The 16,078-nt window shown below is 50.9% G+C and overlaps 1 protein-coding gene across 4 annotated transcripts in view; it reads left to right on the forward strand.

The window, feature by feature from the left end:
- The window catches only part of Vti1a (vesicle transport through interaction with t-SNAREs 1A), a 417,285-nt gene extending 411,813 nt beyond the window's left edge, over positions 1 to 5,472 (forward strand). For 2 of the 4 annotated variants that reach the window (XM_023715604.1, XM_023715605.1), the window contains one exon: positions 3,821 to 5,472. In XM_023715604.1, the coding sequence (XP_023571372.1) occupies positions 3,821 to 3,914 (94 nt within the window). In that variant the 3' untranslated portion in view covers positions 3,915 to 5,472. The remainder of the gene's footprint in view (positions 1 to 3,820) is intronic. The other 2 variants (XM_023715607.1, XM_023715608.1) reach the window with 1 other exon arrangement.
- The last annotated feature ends 10,606 nt before the right edge of the window (positions 5,473 to 16,078 follow it).

A 16,078-nucleotide genomic window follows, 5' to 3' on the forward strand; every position in this document is an offset into this window, starting at 1 on the left:
AAAAATTTAAAAAAAAAAAAAAAAGAACTCCAGCTTTTGAAAATCAAGAAGCAAAAGTCAGTCATCCTTCCAGGAAAGCAGTATCAGCCCCCATCCCACTTTGGCTTTCATAAGCCTTGGGGCTCACTTGGCTTCACCAGGAGTCTCCCGCTAGGGGAGGAGCAGAGCAGTAGTGCCCACTCGGGAGGACTCAAGTCAAGCTGCAGTAACAACCCCAGATCTCACTGGCTTGACACAAGTCTGCCGAGTTCCAGGACAGTGGGCCTTCATATGACGCCTGGGGCTCCAGGCAGGGGACTCTGCCGTCCCATACCTGCCCTCTCCAGAGTGGACATCCATGCCCCTTATAAGAAGAGCTTGCTGGAGATGCGAGTGCCACAAGTCTGGTGCCACCACCTGATTGTTGGCTGAAGCCTGTCCTGCAGTCCTGTATCTCTGACCCTGAAGACCAGGCGAGTGGAGTGTGGGGCAGAAGCAGAAGAGAACTGGACATGGATGACCATAGCAAACAGCTGCTCCTGCACCCCTCACGCAGGCGCAGAGAAGCATGTCCAGGTAGTGGCCACCTCCTCTTGCACTGGCCTTCTAGGATTCCAGCAGCCACCCGCAGGAGCCTGCTTCCAGAAGGGGAGGAGCCTGGCAATGGGGAGATTAGCCGTTCGCAGAGGGATCCGTACTTTCAATAGTGCTTTCTGAGTTCAGCCTCAAAGTAAATGGTTAATTCATCTTATATCAACAGCACAGTGATTCATAATGTAAACTTGGAGAATTTTTGATGTTTCAGACCCGCATTCCTTTTAATTTGGCTCTGCATTCTTTTAAAGCCGCAGCGCTCACTTAATAGAATGCAGCATGCAAATGCGCAGGTCTTGCCTGGAGGCAGTTGAGCCTGGCTGTTTCATTGGAGGTCTTCTTTCAAGTGTATACTCTTTCTTAAATTATTTACTGGATAAACACACTGTGCATTTTCAGCAGGGAGATTAAGACTGCTTGCTACAGACCTAGTTGAACCTCAAGCCCCCCTCTCCCAAAGTTAAGAGGGGCTTACACTGGGCTTCCCCAAGTGCTCTCTCTGGCTTGCTTCACTGATTCACTCCAAGTTCTGTGTTCTTTCTCCTCTGCCCACCCCCTCTAGGCCAGCAGCAACTGTCTGTGCTGGTCCTCTGGGCTTCTTCACAGATGGGGCCTGCTAATGCCAGCCTTTGTTTCCCCCCTTCAAGCTCGCTCCATCCTGCCCATTCCAGGGCCCCGATGGCTCGCTTTTCTAGTCCATAGAGAGGCTGTCTGCCCAACTTCCTTGAGGTCCAAAGCTGGGCAATGGCCTGGCTGGTCGAGCTTGCTTACAACTCTTTGTGTTCCAGGTCTTTTTGCCTGCTTTGTTCCTCTCATTCCAATTATCTGACAGCCCTGACTTTAGACCCAGACCCTCTCAAGCCAGCTGGCCTCACCCCACAGCACCACTTCCACTCCTCAAAGACCAAGCCTTCTCCTAGTCCAGGAGAAGACCCAGCAGTCCCCCGAGAACCCACAAAGGTATGCACTCTGTCGTCGGGGGCTGGCTTCAACTTTTAGTTTTAGCCTTTTCTACTCAGACCCCCTGATAGTTTTCTGCCATTTGAATTTGCACAGATCTCTTCTCCATCTTCCTTTGAACAGAATCATTGCCATTCCTAGAGGCCACGTTCTTTCATCATCGTTCTTAAGGCAGTCCTCTTTGGCATCCCGCAGTGCCAGCCACTGTACAGCGGAGTTGGGGGCTGTAGAGGTGAAGTCCTTACTGTCCCCCAGGTGGACCCTGGCTCAGCAGGGGGTAGTGACCGGAAACCAGGAGTCTCTGGGGGTGTGCTAGGAGGGTGAGCCCTATGAGGAAGGCCAGAGAAGAGCTGAGAACTCAGGGATTCCTGTGTATTCATTTTTTCCTAACCCTGCCTCAAAATAAACAAGTAACACCCCCAGTTAGTCCTTTATAAATTAGCATCGAAGATGCCTTGGGGCCCTCAACCCACAAATAAAATGGTTGTCAACCAAACTGTATGGGAGCCACACGACTCTGTATTACTTAAGGCAGAATTTTAAAAAGCTTTCTCATGTTTTTAATCTGTTGCACTGCTGAGTTTCAATTTTGCTGATTTCCTTTGCAAGTTGGGTGAGGGTAACGGTGGTACATAAAGACTTTGACAGTAACTTGGGCACATGGGATGTGTAGGGATTGTCCCTTCCCAAGAAAGTGGTCCGAGGGGGGGACGGGGGGGTCAATTTGTGTTTCAAATGGCACCACCAAGAAGGACTAATCAGTGTTCCTAATTAGCCTCATAGTAATGAACCATGAGATCCTGTTTTTATTTACTTATTGGGGGGACAGAGACTCTTCCTATCTCCCGAGTAAATACGGCCTGAAGTCGGAATTAGCTGCCATCACAGAAGAATTAATGTCAGGCACAGACTTTCTAGTGGGGAAGGGGAGAAATAAACGAGACAGATCCCAGAAGAGCCTGCGTGATAAATGAGGACCACGCACACCATTCATCTCCCGCAAGGAAGGTGGACGCCGGCACTGAAGCAGCTTTGCGGAAGACGTGTCAGCAAATGTGATCATTTTGTAACCTGTCAGGAGGAAAGGGAGCTGGTCCTGCTCAGGGCCACAGGGCAGCAGGCTGCTGTGATGTGCCAGCCCCATCCATCCGGGTAGATGTAAGGAGGGAGCGCTGAAACTGCGCCCTGGTGTCTTCTTCCTTTCTAAAAAACGAACATCCAGATGCTTCCCAAGGCCGTGAGTGTCCTGCCAAGATGTCACCACAAACCAAGAGCCCTCCCTGCCCTGGTGGCTCAGTCCCACCTGGCCTCTCCCTAGTAGAGACCTCCTTCCCGAGGCCCACGTCTAGAATAAGACGCAGACCTCCTGCTGCCCACACCTGATTTGCTGGAAGCCTTACAGCGGGTGGCAGCCAGCTAGACGGCCAGCACTCTGGGCTTCTATTTCTGTGTGCCTCTGTGAGAGCAAGCGTAGGCGAAGCTGCTAGACCCAGGTTCCCTTTGAAAGTCTCAACAAAGCTTTCGGATATGCGACCTCTTTTCTCCGAATGAGGTAACAAATTATGAAACAACCTCACCGGAAGCTCTCGGCAGGCATCTGCTCATGCCTCGCGCTGCTTCTCCTCTGAGGTCAGCAGCACCAGGCCCAGAGCAGGGGAGTCGAAATGAATGTGAGGCAAGGGCCCCCCGCATGTGACAGGCACCTGGAAGGCCTGCCGTGACTTCGCTCTTCCATCTTTTTTGCTGTGGAGCAAATGTAATAGTTCCTGCTGGTGTGATGGAGCATGAGCCCCGGTGACAGATGATGGTTTCATAGCCCGAGTGGCAGGTCTGACACTTGCTTCTTAATCCTGTCCTTTCCTCGATAAGTCTCTCTTTTACTTTTCCCCAGGAATTTTTGTACAGGTAAGTACCTCACTGACATACATTTCCTTGGAGTCTATTCCTTTCATAGGAAACACTGCAAAGAAAAAAAAGAGAAAAAGAGAGACTTGTCTCACATTTTAAATTAAAAAGAGAAGCTCACATGGGGCTCTTGATCACTTAAAGAGACTACATGTACCTGGAGCCTGAGAAGCCATTTGATGCGCTCTCACTTTGCAGTAAGCATTTCTCTGGGCACAGCGTCACCACCACTGGGGCGTTGCTCACAGAACCCAAGGCTGTGTGGCCTCACGCACGCCCAGGGCACACTCACGGGTTGGTGCCACTAGGCACTCTGGCCATGATGGGCTTTGTCAGCGCATCTTCCATTCATCCACGTGCATCTTTTCTTCTCTGTCCCCAGAATCATCCAGAACCGCATTCTGCTCGTCATCTTGGGGATCATCGTGGTCATCACCATCCTGACAGCGATCACCTTTTTCATCAGGAGACACTGATGTATCTGTTCTCCCCCGATGAACATCAGCCTCGGTGTGTTCTAGTAATTAAGACAAACTGGTCGCATGAATCATTCTCTTTTGCTGACAGGCCCTGGGTGACCTTCTCTCTCCCTCTCCACCGCTCAAGTGCAAAGAGTGTGAAAATATTTTCTATTCCTGTTTGCATGGTTTTCTTTTCTAGGTTTGTCTTCAGCCAGATTTGGGTTTTATAGGCAAAGGTGAATGTTTATTTGTCATTTGGTAACTTCATCTATTGTCCAAAATAGCCTCAATGAGCTCTTTCTTGCCCTGTGGACATGTCAGGGGTCATGGTTTCAGAGGGCCTGATGAGTCAGTCATGGGAGCTTCTGTTTGTCGTGAACTTCTTGTCACCAAAGTCCTTCTGTGGGGCCCAAGGATAAAAATGCAAAGATGATCATGGGAGGGACAGAGGCAGCAAGCAGCTCCAGCAAGCCACCAGTCCCTTCCCCGGCATAAGGCACATGCCCAGATGCTTTTATTGCAGAAGAGGGTATTTAATGTCACTTGTACAGGAAGTTGGTTTAGCATTTTCCCTGTTTTTCTATTGCATAATTTTTTAAACTGGAGAATATTTTTTGCTGAATCTGCCCAGTACCCACTGTTCACAACTCCAGTTACTGGCTTCAAGAAATATTTCCTTGCCTTTCCCAAATCCCATGCTCCCCGATTTGTTGGCAGAATGAGCCCTGGCCCAGCGTTTAGTTGTGACCCCATCTTCCCTGACCTGTGTGAGCATCTCTGTGTCCTTTCAGTTTTAATATTTGCACTGCCAAAAGCAGCCCTCATACATGCAAAAGGTCTGACAAGGTTCGCTCCACGTCCATTCTAGTATGTAAAGAGAACATGAATATTTCAGTAAGAACAAGAACATGACTCCATCTGTTCGAAATTTCCAAGGTGATTATAAATATGGGCGAGTCCTATAGGATGTTCTACTGGACAGAAACTTTATGGAAAATGTTCACTAACCTCCGTTCAAAGGAAAAGATTTGAAGGGTGTTTTAGAAGGGCAACTTGGGTTTTTTACTAACAAATGTTAGCAAGGCCTTCCTGATTCACTGTGTATTCAAACCTCTAGTGTGCTCTGTGATTTTTCTTTCTGTCTGTCTGAGGTAACCGGGAATTGTGTTCAAAATGAGTTCTTTTGGGATCCAGCTTAAAAGTTGCCCAAGCTGAGGTCGTTTTCCCCCTAGTTATAAAGTAAAATATGTTTTTCTTAAGACATTGTAGCCACTTACGGGTTCTGTACTGTCTTTCAAATATAATTGGAAGTTCTGAATTCTTGAAAACAAACCTGTTTTCTTCATAAAAAATGCTAACCACCTGTGCCCATGGACCAAGATCCCCTGAATGCAGCTCTTGATTTTTTTTTTTTTTTCTTTTCCAACTCAGAGGAGAACCATTTTGGACAGAGGAAATGCAGAATGCAAAATCCACCAGAGAAATCCTGCTTATCGAAACAGGCCAGGGCCTGCGCGTGCTCAGATAAATCATTTAGTGTTGCGTAAATAAAGCTCCAGCCTTTATGTCAGAGGGACAGTGAGGGATTTTGGCCAAGGGAAGTCAGGCAACGGAGGAGTGGGAAGCTGGGTCGATTTTCCTGTCAGCTCACAGGACCCATCTCCATGAAGACCTTATTCTGATAACAGAATTAGGGTACACTGAACACATGGAATAAATTTTCAAAGCAGAGAACCCATGCCCTTCTCATGTGGAACACTAACGGGGAAGTGGTGCAGCCCCTCCGCTGGCCTCCTTGAAGCTGCTGGTCCTAGGTCAGTGTGAGCCTGGGTGCAAGCCACACGTCCCACCTCCTTCCCTTCTCCTCTGCGCTCGCTGTTCCCAAGGCCACGTCACCACAAGGCTGATCTGAGCATCCGTGCTCGACAGCTCCTGTGTATCTTGCTCCAACCTGGTTCGTGTGGAAATAGAAGAAACGAGGAGGGAGCAGTACCTCCATCGCCCCCTTGCCAGTGCTGTGTCTTTATCGGCCCTTGTCTGGGCCTTTGCCCCGGTCCAGCGTCAGGAGTGGGAAGAAAACCCTGGCTTCAGGCTCCGTCAGGGCCTGGTAGCGACCACCTGGACCACCAGCTGGGGAGGAGGCTGGTCAGAAGGGCCACGCCCCCGGCCCTGCTCAGGCCACAGGTGTACCCCCAGGAGGGTGAGGCCACATCGCTCCCTCCTTCCCTGCTCCACTGGGGAAGGAAGAAAACCCACAGATTTGAAGCTGGTTGGAAATCTCAGGAAGCTTCCAGGTGTGTGTACTTCCATGGTGGCCATTCCTGAAGTTGGGAGCCTTTGTTACAAACAGTGTTGGATGGGGAGGGGGGAAGATGAAGATGAAGACTTAGCAGAAGAGGAAGAGAAGGGAGCCCTTGCCATATAAAATTCATACAGACTAAACAGTTTCCCTGGCAAAATAAATAAAGCGGATGCTACCCTACTCCAGAATCAAAAGCAATTTAATTAAAGTCTCTTAAGTTGTAAAGAGTTTTAAATGTTCCGTGTTGAAGGCGAATGCCTACAAATGCAGGGCTGACGTCAGCGGCCAGCCTGGGCTGCGAGGCCATTTGCTATTCTGTTTCAGGCAGGCTGGATTGTCTTATTTTGGAACCAGCGTGGTGGGGGGTTTGCTTTGCTACTGCTTCTGAGCCCTGAGCTTCAAAGGCTGAAATTAATGGTGAACAAAATTGTGCGGCTCTGGCCGTCCCATGCGGGGCAGGCCCATTGAGGGTTATCATTAAGTAAAGAAATAAAGAGGGGAAAAAAGCCTGCCTGCTCCAAAAACCTCATCAGATAATGACCTCGGTGATTGGGTTTTCATTACCAAACAGCATCCAGAGATTATCAATCTGTGGAAGAAGGGAGGGGGAGAAAGAAGGAAAGAAAGAAAGAAAGGAAAAGCCACTGTCTTTCTCTCCCTTTTTCCCTTTTTTTTTTTTTTTTTTTTTTTTTTGCACATCTTTTCTTTAAAACTGTCAGATCATTTCAGTATTTCAAATCCGAGGAAAACAGCCTGCCTGCTGCTGTATTTGAAGTTGTAATGGTGTCAAAAAGTCACGACTGACTGACAGCCGTCAGTCCCAGAGGGGCTCATTAAATCATAAAAACTTGACAAGGAAATAATTGCGCATCGCCAGCAACTTGGCGCCTGTTTAGACGTTTTTATTTTCTTTCATTATTAGTCCCCACCATTACGTTCATTAACAAATTGCATTAAACAACTGTTAAGGGCTAATGATTTGTTTATCGCTTTTTTATTATTATTATTTAAACATTAGCTGTGTCATGTGGTACCTCAGCAGCCTCTTGCCGTCATCTGACTGAATATTTTTCCACTCCGAGCTCTGGGTACTGTTGGAATATGAAATAGATTATTCATTACTCTCCTCTTTGCCACTGATTTGGTTTCATGTAGCGTCTTCCACAGAGAAAGATGAAAACTTGTCAAAAATAGGTTATATCTTATTCGAAGGGCCAACAGTAGCAGCAGGTACAGGCGCACTTTAATATTTAATTAAGGCTGATGTTAACCCCTTTAAATGACTTTAGCTGTAAGTTATATTTAAATGCAGAAGAGAAAAATAATTGTTCTTAATTTGCAACCTATTCAGTAGGCATTCTTCATGGAGTTAGTTGGAAATTTAGAGTGGAATTTTTAAATAATGAAATTTCCCATCGTAAATATTTATAGCAGTTTGTGTACATAGTGGAGAATTAACTATAAGCAATGATTTCCTCATCTCTCTGGTTTGAACTGCTGGCCCCGGCGGCCCTCTGCTTCGGAGTGTGGTGCTCTCCGGAAGCGAGGAGTGTTTGGAGGAGAAGCCCAAAGCCAAGGCCTGTTGGTCGCTTGTGGCCAGCACGTCTGGGCCGTGGCCACTTGCTTTCCCCTTGAGCTGAGTGTGTGGTTGGAAGCTTGTGGCCTGCAGTGAGCGTGAGCAGGAGCAGACGTCCTGAAGGAAGACTCGTCCGCCCAGATGGCTGCTCCAGGGAGGTGTGGCGGGTGTCCTGGGTGCCTTCAGAGGGCTGCCTGGAGCTCATCACAAAGACTGCTTCCCTCCTAGGCACCACAACTACACTTGGCCTGAACTTACCTTGCAGCCTTTTCCTTTCCGTGGGCTGGCATCAGCAAATTGATCGGCTTCCACGAGGACAGGGCTCCTCATGGTCGTCCTGAGTCAAGGCCAACAGCCTTCTGGAGCCATAAGGGCTGCGCCTTTGTTCCCTGAGTTCACATGACTGTGGCAGCCACTCTGGGAGGCCTGCTTCAGCGGCACTTCAGGACTGAGTGTTGTAGTTAGAATAGAAAGCAACTTTTCCTATCCTGTCTCAGGTCCCACCCTGCCAGACCCCTTAGATGTGAGGGGAAGAGATGATTCCTGTTCCTTGCTCAATGCAGTTTCTCTCAGCACCACACACAGAAGGTGGAGTGGTCCTGCACGAGCTGTGGGCCAGCCTAGCAGGCGAGAGCCAGGTGAGGGCTGCTTGCAGCTATCATTGGTCACTTGGCTATAGAAGTGGTAGCCATGCCAAGCCAAGGTGCAGCAGGCCTCAGGGATCCATTTAGATCCAGTCCAAATTAGCCATCCCTCTTAGAATGGCTTCCATATCTCAGCTAGAGATGGGCTCAGAGCCGTTTTTCAAGAACAAAGGAAAGCTCCATGGTGTTAACCAGCCCCAGTGACGTCCCCCTGACCCTGGTTAAGAGTCCTGAGACTAGAAAACAACCCTCAAACCTGACCTCACACCATGCTGTAACTCACTAACTTTAAATCTGACCCCAAGAAAGACTCTTACTTCTGTGGCTTCACCTATGGCCCATCAGGCTCAGCCTTGTACTGTGTGCTGAAGGCTGACCAGATAACACGGTCACACAGTCTTACGCCAGATGCTGGCCTTTGTGAATGTGACGAGTGACTGTTGTGGGCAGCTCTGAGGATATTTTGAAGCTGTAGGCGTGGTACCCAAGAGCGGTGATGTGACGGGCAGCCGGGAGCAGACAGGCCCGGAAGCACACGTGACTGCAGCCGGGATGCGCTGCTTGGGTGATGGAGCCAGGGTAGGCGGGGCTTCCTGCCGTGCGGGTGGAAGGCCACCGTGCTGGAGGCCACCCGTTTCTCAGATCCCGGGGCAGATCCAGCTTCCTAGAAACAAAACCAAGGCGGCAGAAGAGGGGTGGACGTGGATGGGGACGAGGACCACATGGTGCACAAGTGAAGGCCCGTGGATTCCCCACACCAGAGTGCAGGGGTGGCTCCTGAGATCATCCCAGGGAGCAGTGGGGTAGGAGGGTCTGGGTGTGTAGTGCCACCCCCCTCCGCTCCCGCCCATCTCAGGCCTGCTTCCAGAGGACCCAGAAAAGGGAAACAGCAGACCCCTCAGGCCACACTGCCCACCGTGCTTTCTGCCAGCCCTGGGGAAAGCACTTCCTCTCCTGCATCACCTCCTGCTCTGCTGCATAAATAACCTAAAGCACCCGGTCAGGGGGAAATGGCAGGAAGTAGCACTCTAGGCTGTAAGTCTGTGAACTTGGGCACCCCTCCTTCCTTCGTCCAAACAAGCCCCTTTGGCGTGAATAATAGCTCGGAAGCTCCGAAGCTGTATTGATTGGCTGCCCTCGCAGCTCCGCAGAGAGTTGCCTGGGCTTTTCCTGGAGGCAGGACACACATGGAGGCAGCACCTCCCCTTCCCTGGCCAGCCCCAGGTGCGTTAGGGAAGAGGCAGGACGCGTGGGGGCGGGGAGCCCATCCTCCAGATCCGCTGGCTTTATCACCACGGCATTGTGGTTATTAGCTTATTTTGCGTGGAAAGTAGCTAGTTAGGGAGGGATGGTTTTTCAGGTTTCTTTCCTCCACCCCCACCCCCTGCACTGGGAATTGAACTTGGGGCTTTCACACTGAGCAGCAACCCCCCAACCCCCGTCCTTTTTATTTCTTATTGTAAGGCAGGGCCTCACAAGTCGTTAAGCTGCCCAGTCTAGGTTTGCACTTGTCCTCCTGCTTCAGCCTCCTAGAGTGCTAGGATCACAAACACGCACCACCCTCCGCCAGTAGGGAATGATTTTCGTGATGAGACTCTGTAGAGCTGAAAATGCACACATCTTCTGGCTCATGCTTCTCTCCAGAAGATTCTGCCAGGGACCCAGCCACAGAGGCCTCCCTCTGGGCCCTGCTAGGCACCACCTCTCAGCCTCAGTAAGCACCGCAGGTTGCCACACTGGGTTGTCCTGCAGATTGGCTCCGTCGTAGACTACCAGGAAGAGGGAGCAAGTGTCACCAGAGGCTGGCTTCAGCAGAGGCTCCCTGGGACCCTGCTGGATTGGCTCCTGCCCTGGTTGAAATGTCCTGTGGACACAGTGGCCTCGGCCCATGGAGGGATGTACAGTTGTGAGGTCCGCCAGGCCCAGGCCGTGACACCCTGAAACCCTAACCCTGAAGAGTCACCCGTTTGACATCTGACCTTGAGTGCTGGGACATACAGGTTCCTTACTCCCTGGGCAGCTCCTATCTCACCTCCCTGCTATGGGCTCCCCAGGGACTGAGTCTGGGCCTGGGGAGAAAAGGTGGCCACAGATCAGCAAGTGGGAGAAGGGTGGGGCCCAGCTCCCCTGGACCAGCTCCCCAGAAGTTTCCTTGTCCCAGCTGCCCGGAGATGATGGGCCGTCACTAGAACACAGCGTGGCCTCCGGGGCCAGGTTCCTCCAGGACCACACTTGCCAGGGCTGCAACCAGGGGGGCCCAGGATCTGAACCTGGGCTCTATGCTGGAGCAGGGAGGGCTGAGGTCGCCTGCAGGGCCAGAGCCGCTCCCCACCGGGGAGGACAGTGCAGTGCGTAGGCAGGAAGGTAGGGCTGCAGGGAGCATGGGCAGCCCTGGCTCCACCACACTGCCTGGCCCTGGAGCTGTTGCAGCCCTTCTTGTCCCCTCTGAGAGTGAACACATGCAAGTGTGGCCCCAATGGGGTCCTTGTATCCTGAACAGATCCTCCCTGCACATTGTCCACCCAGGTCATGGCCCCAGGGCACAGCGTGACAGTCGGAACCTCTGTCTGCTCACTCTCCATCCCTTCCCCTTCACCCAAGCCAGTCCTTCTGAGCTCTCTGCTGCTTTTCTAAAGGGATGCATCAGGGAGAGAACCAGAAGCTTCAGTGAGTGAGCACTTTATTGCCCTTGGCAAGGCTTCTAAATAATCAAACTTTTTTATCTTTGAAGGAGGAGAAGCGTAATCACATTTATTCATCCATTCAATATATATTTACTGAGCATCTACTATGTTCCAGGCCCATTAGACACACAGTGAAGAAATAGGTAAGAGGTCAGAGTCGGAGCACCCTGGAGTGGAGGTCAAAGAGCTTTCCTATCTTGCTCGCAGCAGGTCAGGGTCTCAGCAGCAAGAAGCCTGCTCCTGTTGCCTCCATCACCATGAGTTTCTGGTAGGACCTCCTCCAGACTCGGGGCTGTGTGTGCCCTCGTCCTGGCAGTCACCATGGCTCTAATTGCAAAGAGCCCGCAAGAGCGCAGGTCCGCATCACACTGGCCTGCACCCAGCACTGGCTTAGGAGAGACAGGACAGGAATAGTCTGGTTAGACACACTGCTGCCTTGGAGAGAACAATGATTCCTCCTCCTCCTCCTCCTCCTCCTCCTCCTCCTGATTCTCTTCCTCTTCCTTCTCTGCTCCTCTTCGTCCCTCTCCCTTCCCCCCTCCCACCCAGCGACTCTTCCCTCCTCCTTTTCTCCCTCCTCCTCTTCCTCCTTCTGTGATAAAGGTTGGACTTGGCAGGCAATCAGGAACCCAAAATATCATAAAAGGGAGGAAAGTTGCCGAGTGGCTAAGCGGTGCACCACGGGAGCGTTGCTGGCTCAGCCAGCAAGGTGAACGCAAAGCAGTGAACAGCGAGCGGGGAAGAAATGGAGTGAGAGGCATTTTCAAAGGCTTCTCTCTCCCTCTTCTCTCTGTCCCCATGCGAAAAGGGAAATAGAAGCAGAATCCAGATCTGGGTGTGGGGCGAGTCGGCCCACACCCACACCCTCCCTCCAGACAGTGGGAAAGCCTTGGTGTCTCAGTGCATGGCTTCAGGCTCCCACAGAGGGGCCCAGGCGACACAGGGCTGTGCTGGCCTCCAGCGGCTTGTGAGCAAGGGAGACACAGCCCACAGAGCTGCGCACGGCGGGGCTCTGAAATGTGCATCAGCAGCCCCTGAGCTCAGTGCTGGCCACCGTGGCAGCAGGTTGTGCGCAGTAGAACTCAAGATTCACGAGACCTTTGAGCTCTGTGTGCTGGAGGGGCCCTTGGGCAACCTGCTCATCCTCAGGTGAGAAATGGGGCTCCAAAAGGGAATAGGACTTGTTACAGATTTCTGGGTGTGGCCTTGTCACCCGGAGTGCCTCCCATATGGCCTCTTCACAGGAGGCATCTCTTCTGACAGCAACATAAGCCACAAGGTTTGTCATCACTGTAGCTCTCGCTACCATCTCCCTCCATCCAGAAGCTGGGTCAGGCCTTTCCCCTGTCTCAGGCTCCAAAGAGCCACAAGGCCAGCAGCCTGGACATCTTAAGTTCCCAGTGTGTCCAAGGAAAGTCTGCTACACCCCAGCTCACAACAACCAGCCACTATCCTACCCACCCTCTGTGCTCCCAAGCAACCAGCAGGAGAAGCCTTGCGTCTGTCCTTAGCTGCGCCCCTTGGGCCTCCCTGGAAAAAGCACCTCTGTTTCCACCTCCCTGCAATATTTTCCCATCTACCATCATCACTCTTCTCAGCCAAAACTTTTTCTGAAGAATAAATAATGATCAGAGGCCCCACTGTGACACTGAGCCCATGGGCCGTCCCAGAAGCTCATTGGCTGCTGAGGCTCACGGGGTGCTGCTGTAGAACTGGGGCTCCTGGCTCCTGCTGGCCATGGCTGAGGAGTATTCATACTCAGGAGCAGCTTGGCAAGAAGCCCAGCCCAGTGCCAGCGTGAGGAAACGGCCTCCCGACGTGGGCACAGGCACAGAGAGAAGAGGGCTTGTGGGCATGTACACAGAGTACCCTCCCTGGCCAACGGTGTCATGGCACCCTGGGGGTGGGGCTAGCCTACCCATCTGAGCACCTAGTGTGTCCACAGAGCCTCCAGGTATGGTGGCATGTCCTGTGAATCACAGTAGGAGCTTGTGGAAAGGGGGAGAAGTCCAGCTTGACCTACTGCCCTGAATACAGGGTGCAACATATTGGCCAATGGCTGGCAGATAAGAGCACCAGCCACTGGGCTGCAGTGTCAGGGCATGCCTCATATGGGGTCTGCTATGCCCTGGAGACCCTGGGTGGCTTAAGGGAGCGCTCTGTCTGCCAGCTCCTTCCTGGAGGGGACCCTCTCGTCCCTAGCCTGGCATGTCTCTTTTAGCCAGCCTGAGGTGTCTGCCAAGATGAGCCACGCAACACAGCTTGCCACTCTTGACAGTTCCAGGTATGCACCCCATATTCCGGTGATCCGCTTCCAAACTGGCCTTGCACGATGTGAATTTTAATATTTCAACTTAGAATGCCACTAACTAGCAAATTAAAATCACTGTGACAGGTCCAAAGAGCCTGCGAAAGAAAGAAGTTTTCTTGCTCTTTTACAGGAAGAACTATATTTTCATTATGCAGTAAGCCCCACAGATTCCTAGCCAGACCTTCTGGACATGGCACTTTCCCTTTTGGGCATCAGATCCTTGTCAGGAAGCCAGCCCATGACCTTAGTGCTTGCCCCTGGACCCTTGCCTCTAGCACTCTAGAGACAAGCACTTGGTCAAGAGCCACGGAAGAGTTAGGAGCCAGTGTGTGGTACTAGCTGTCCCCCTCGGAGTCAGTGGCCCCACTTTCTTGACACAAAATCTTAGTGGACGGGTGGATGCGCACACGCACACGTATACACACACACACACACACACACACACACACACACACGTACGTCCACCTAGGTCTACCCACAGTTGTCAATGCAGTCTCTGTCCCAGGTATTCCTCCTGATGTCCTGTCCTAGAACTGAAGCCCCCAGGGAGAGTGAACAGAGGCCACAGGTATGTAATTTGGAATCCAACCACATTTGACTGGCTGAAGAGCTGAGGCCTTCCAGTATGCAAAGACCCAGCTTTGATTTCTGCCTCCATTCACTTGACTTGTAGGGTGCTGGTGTTTATCCAGCTGCCTGCTCAGGGAAGGGCAAGAACCAGCCAGATGTGGGCTGAGAGATGCCATCCTCCTGGGAATGGTGGAAGTCCTACTTCTGCTTCGGGGAGAAGGTGTCCTTGGTGTGGAATTGTTTCCTAAGCTACCATGGTGAGGGTTTCAAAAGAAGCTTTCAGTCTGTTTTGTCAGGCGCGTGAGGGTGCAACTGCCTGGGGTTAATGGGTCCAAAGTAACATCCTGACATTCAGCACAGAATCCCATACCCTTATGGGGTTTAGCAAATGAGGGACTTGGTCTAGATCAAGCCGCCGAGAATAGGGCCCCATGTGGAATTGCTGCACAACACTGTGGTTCCGGGATCAGGAAAAATAAGAAGGTCTCTGGCTTCTGCTCTTCCCCAGTGGTCATGGTCTCTGTCTCGTATTAAAGTTTTGGGATACTTATCTCATTTCCCAGGTTGCATTTTGAGTGCTATCTTCTGGCTCCAGCTCCACTTCGTAGAGGTAATTCATTAGGCCTAAGAGCTGCTGCGGAGTGGGATTAGAACCCGTGTAGTACACCGTCCTGTTAAACTGAGACCCACTAATTAATCGCTCTTCTCTGTGTAACGGAGCGATAGCGCTCCTTCCCCGAGGAATTGCAATTTCATGCCTCCTAATGATGCAGCGATTACATTATCTGGATCACTTAGGCTGGGGTGGCAGGAGCGGTGCTCGGAGCCTGTCTTGGGATGGGGAAAATCAGCCTGCAAACCAAGAGGGTGGAGGAAGGGGGTTGGGTGTCTGCCACTCCTTTTCATTAGTGTGCTGCTGCATCACACATCTCTCAGGCTGGAGCCTCCAGTTCCATTGTTTCCCAGCTCCACGGTGCCTCTCTCTCCACAGCGCTCACATTTTTCTCCACTACTCAAAGGGGTGTTGTTTGTAAAAATCTATTTATTTGCTATACCACAAAGTAATTTATTTCAGCATTTATTTTCATTAGATTTCTTGGAAATGTGGTTCTACATGTTGTTAGCGCAAGTGCTACGTCTTGCTTGTTCTTTCCTAAACTAACTTGTATCACTGGATGAATTAAATAAAATGCCTAATTGCAAAGTCCACAGTTCCCATCTCTCTTCCACTTGAATTATTTATCTTACTTGCAGTTTCTTTCTAATTGAAGGGTAGTTACAAATTTTCAGTTCAGTGTTTTCTACTGTATGAATAAAGACACTGCTATTTTTAAAATTTTTTTATTATTATTATTTTTTACAACAGTGGAACTTGGAAGGCTCACCCACACGGCTTTTTAATCCAAGGTTTCTTGTTTCCCTTTTGCTCTCCAGAGAGTAATGGCAGATTTGACTTGGAGATCTTCTTCCCTGTCTGGGGGGTTTGGGTCAGCTACTGACCTACTCAGTGAACCTTGGTTTCCTGGACAGTAAAGAAAATGTCATGCAGACTGCTATGAGGACTCGATAGGGAGCCCATGGGAAGCACCACTAGGGTGACAGAGTTGTCGTCACACATGGGATGGCTAGAGGTGTTACAGTTGGTGTTTGCGGTGGAGGTCTCTTTCTGTACATATTTCTCCAGATTTCTTCAGAATCCTCCAGAATGCCTTACTAGAAGAAAATACCCCTTTATTCATGTTCATTCTAAGTTTGGGAAGCTAAGGCAGGATCTCTGTAAGTTTGAGGCCAGCCTGGGTTACAAAGAGCTCCAAGCCAACCTGGACTACATAGCATGACCCTGTCTCAACAAAACAAAACAAAATTCATTCTCAGCATGTGTTGAAACTATTAACACCAAGTGTCAGGTGTGGCAGCAGAACCAGGAAGGCAGTGCTGCGCCACAAAATCATCTGTCTTTTCTGAGCACTCAAGGCTGGCAGACGAACACAGCCATTACACTGCAGTGAAGCGCCACAGAGTGCAGGGCAAGCTGATCCACGCTGGCTGAGCTGACGTGAGCCTCCTCAGCGCCAAACATGCAGCACCGCGA

The sequence above is a fragment of the Octodon degus genome, unplaced genomic scaffold, assembly GCF_000260255.1.
Source record: "Octodon degus isolate 3935 unplaced genomic scaffold, OctDeg1.0 scaffold00042, whole genome shotgun sequence".
Lineage (NCBI taxonomy): Eukaryota > Metazoa > Chordata > Mammalia > Rodentia > Octodontidae > Octodon > Octodon degus.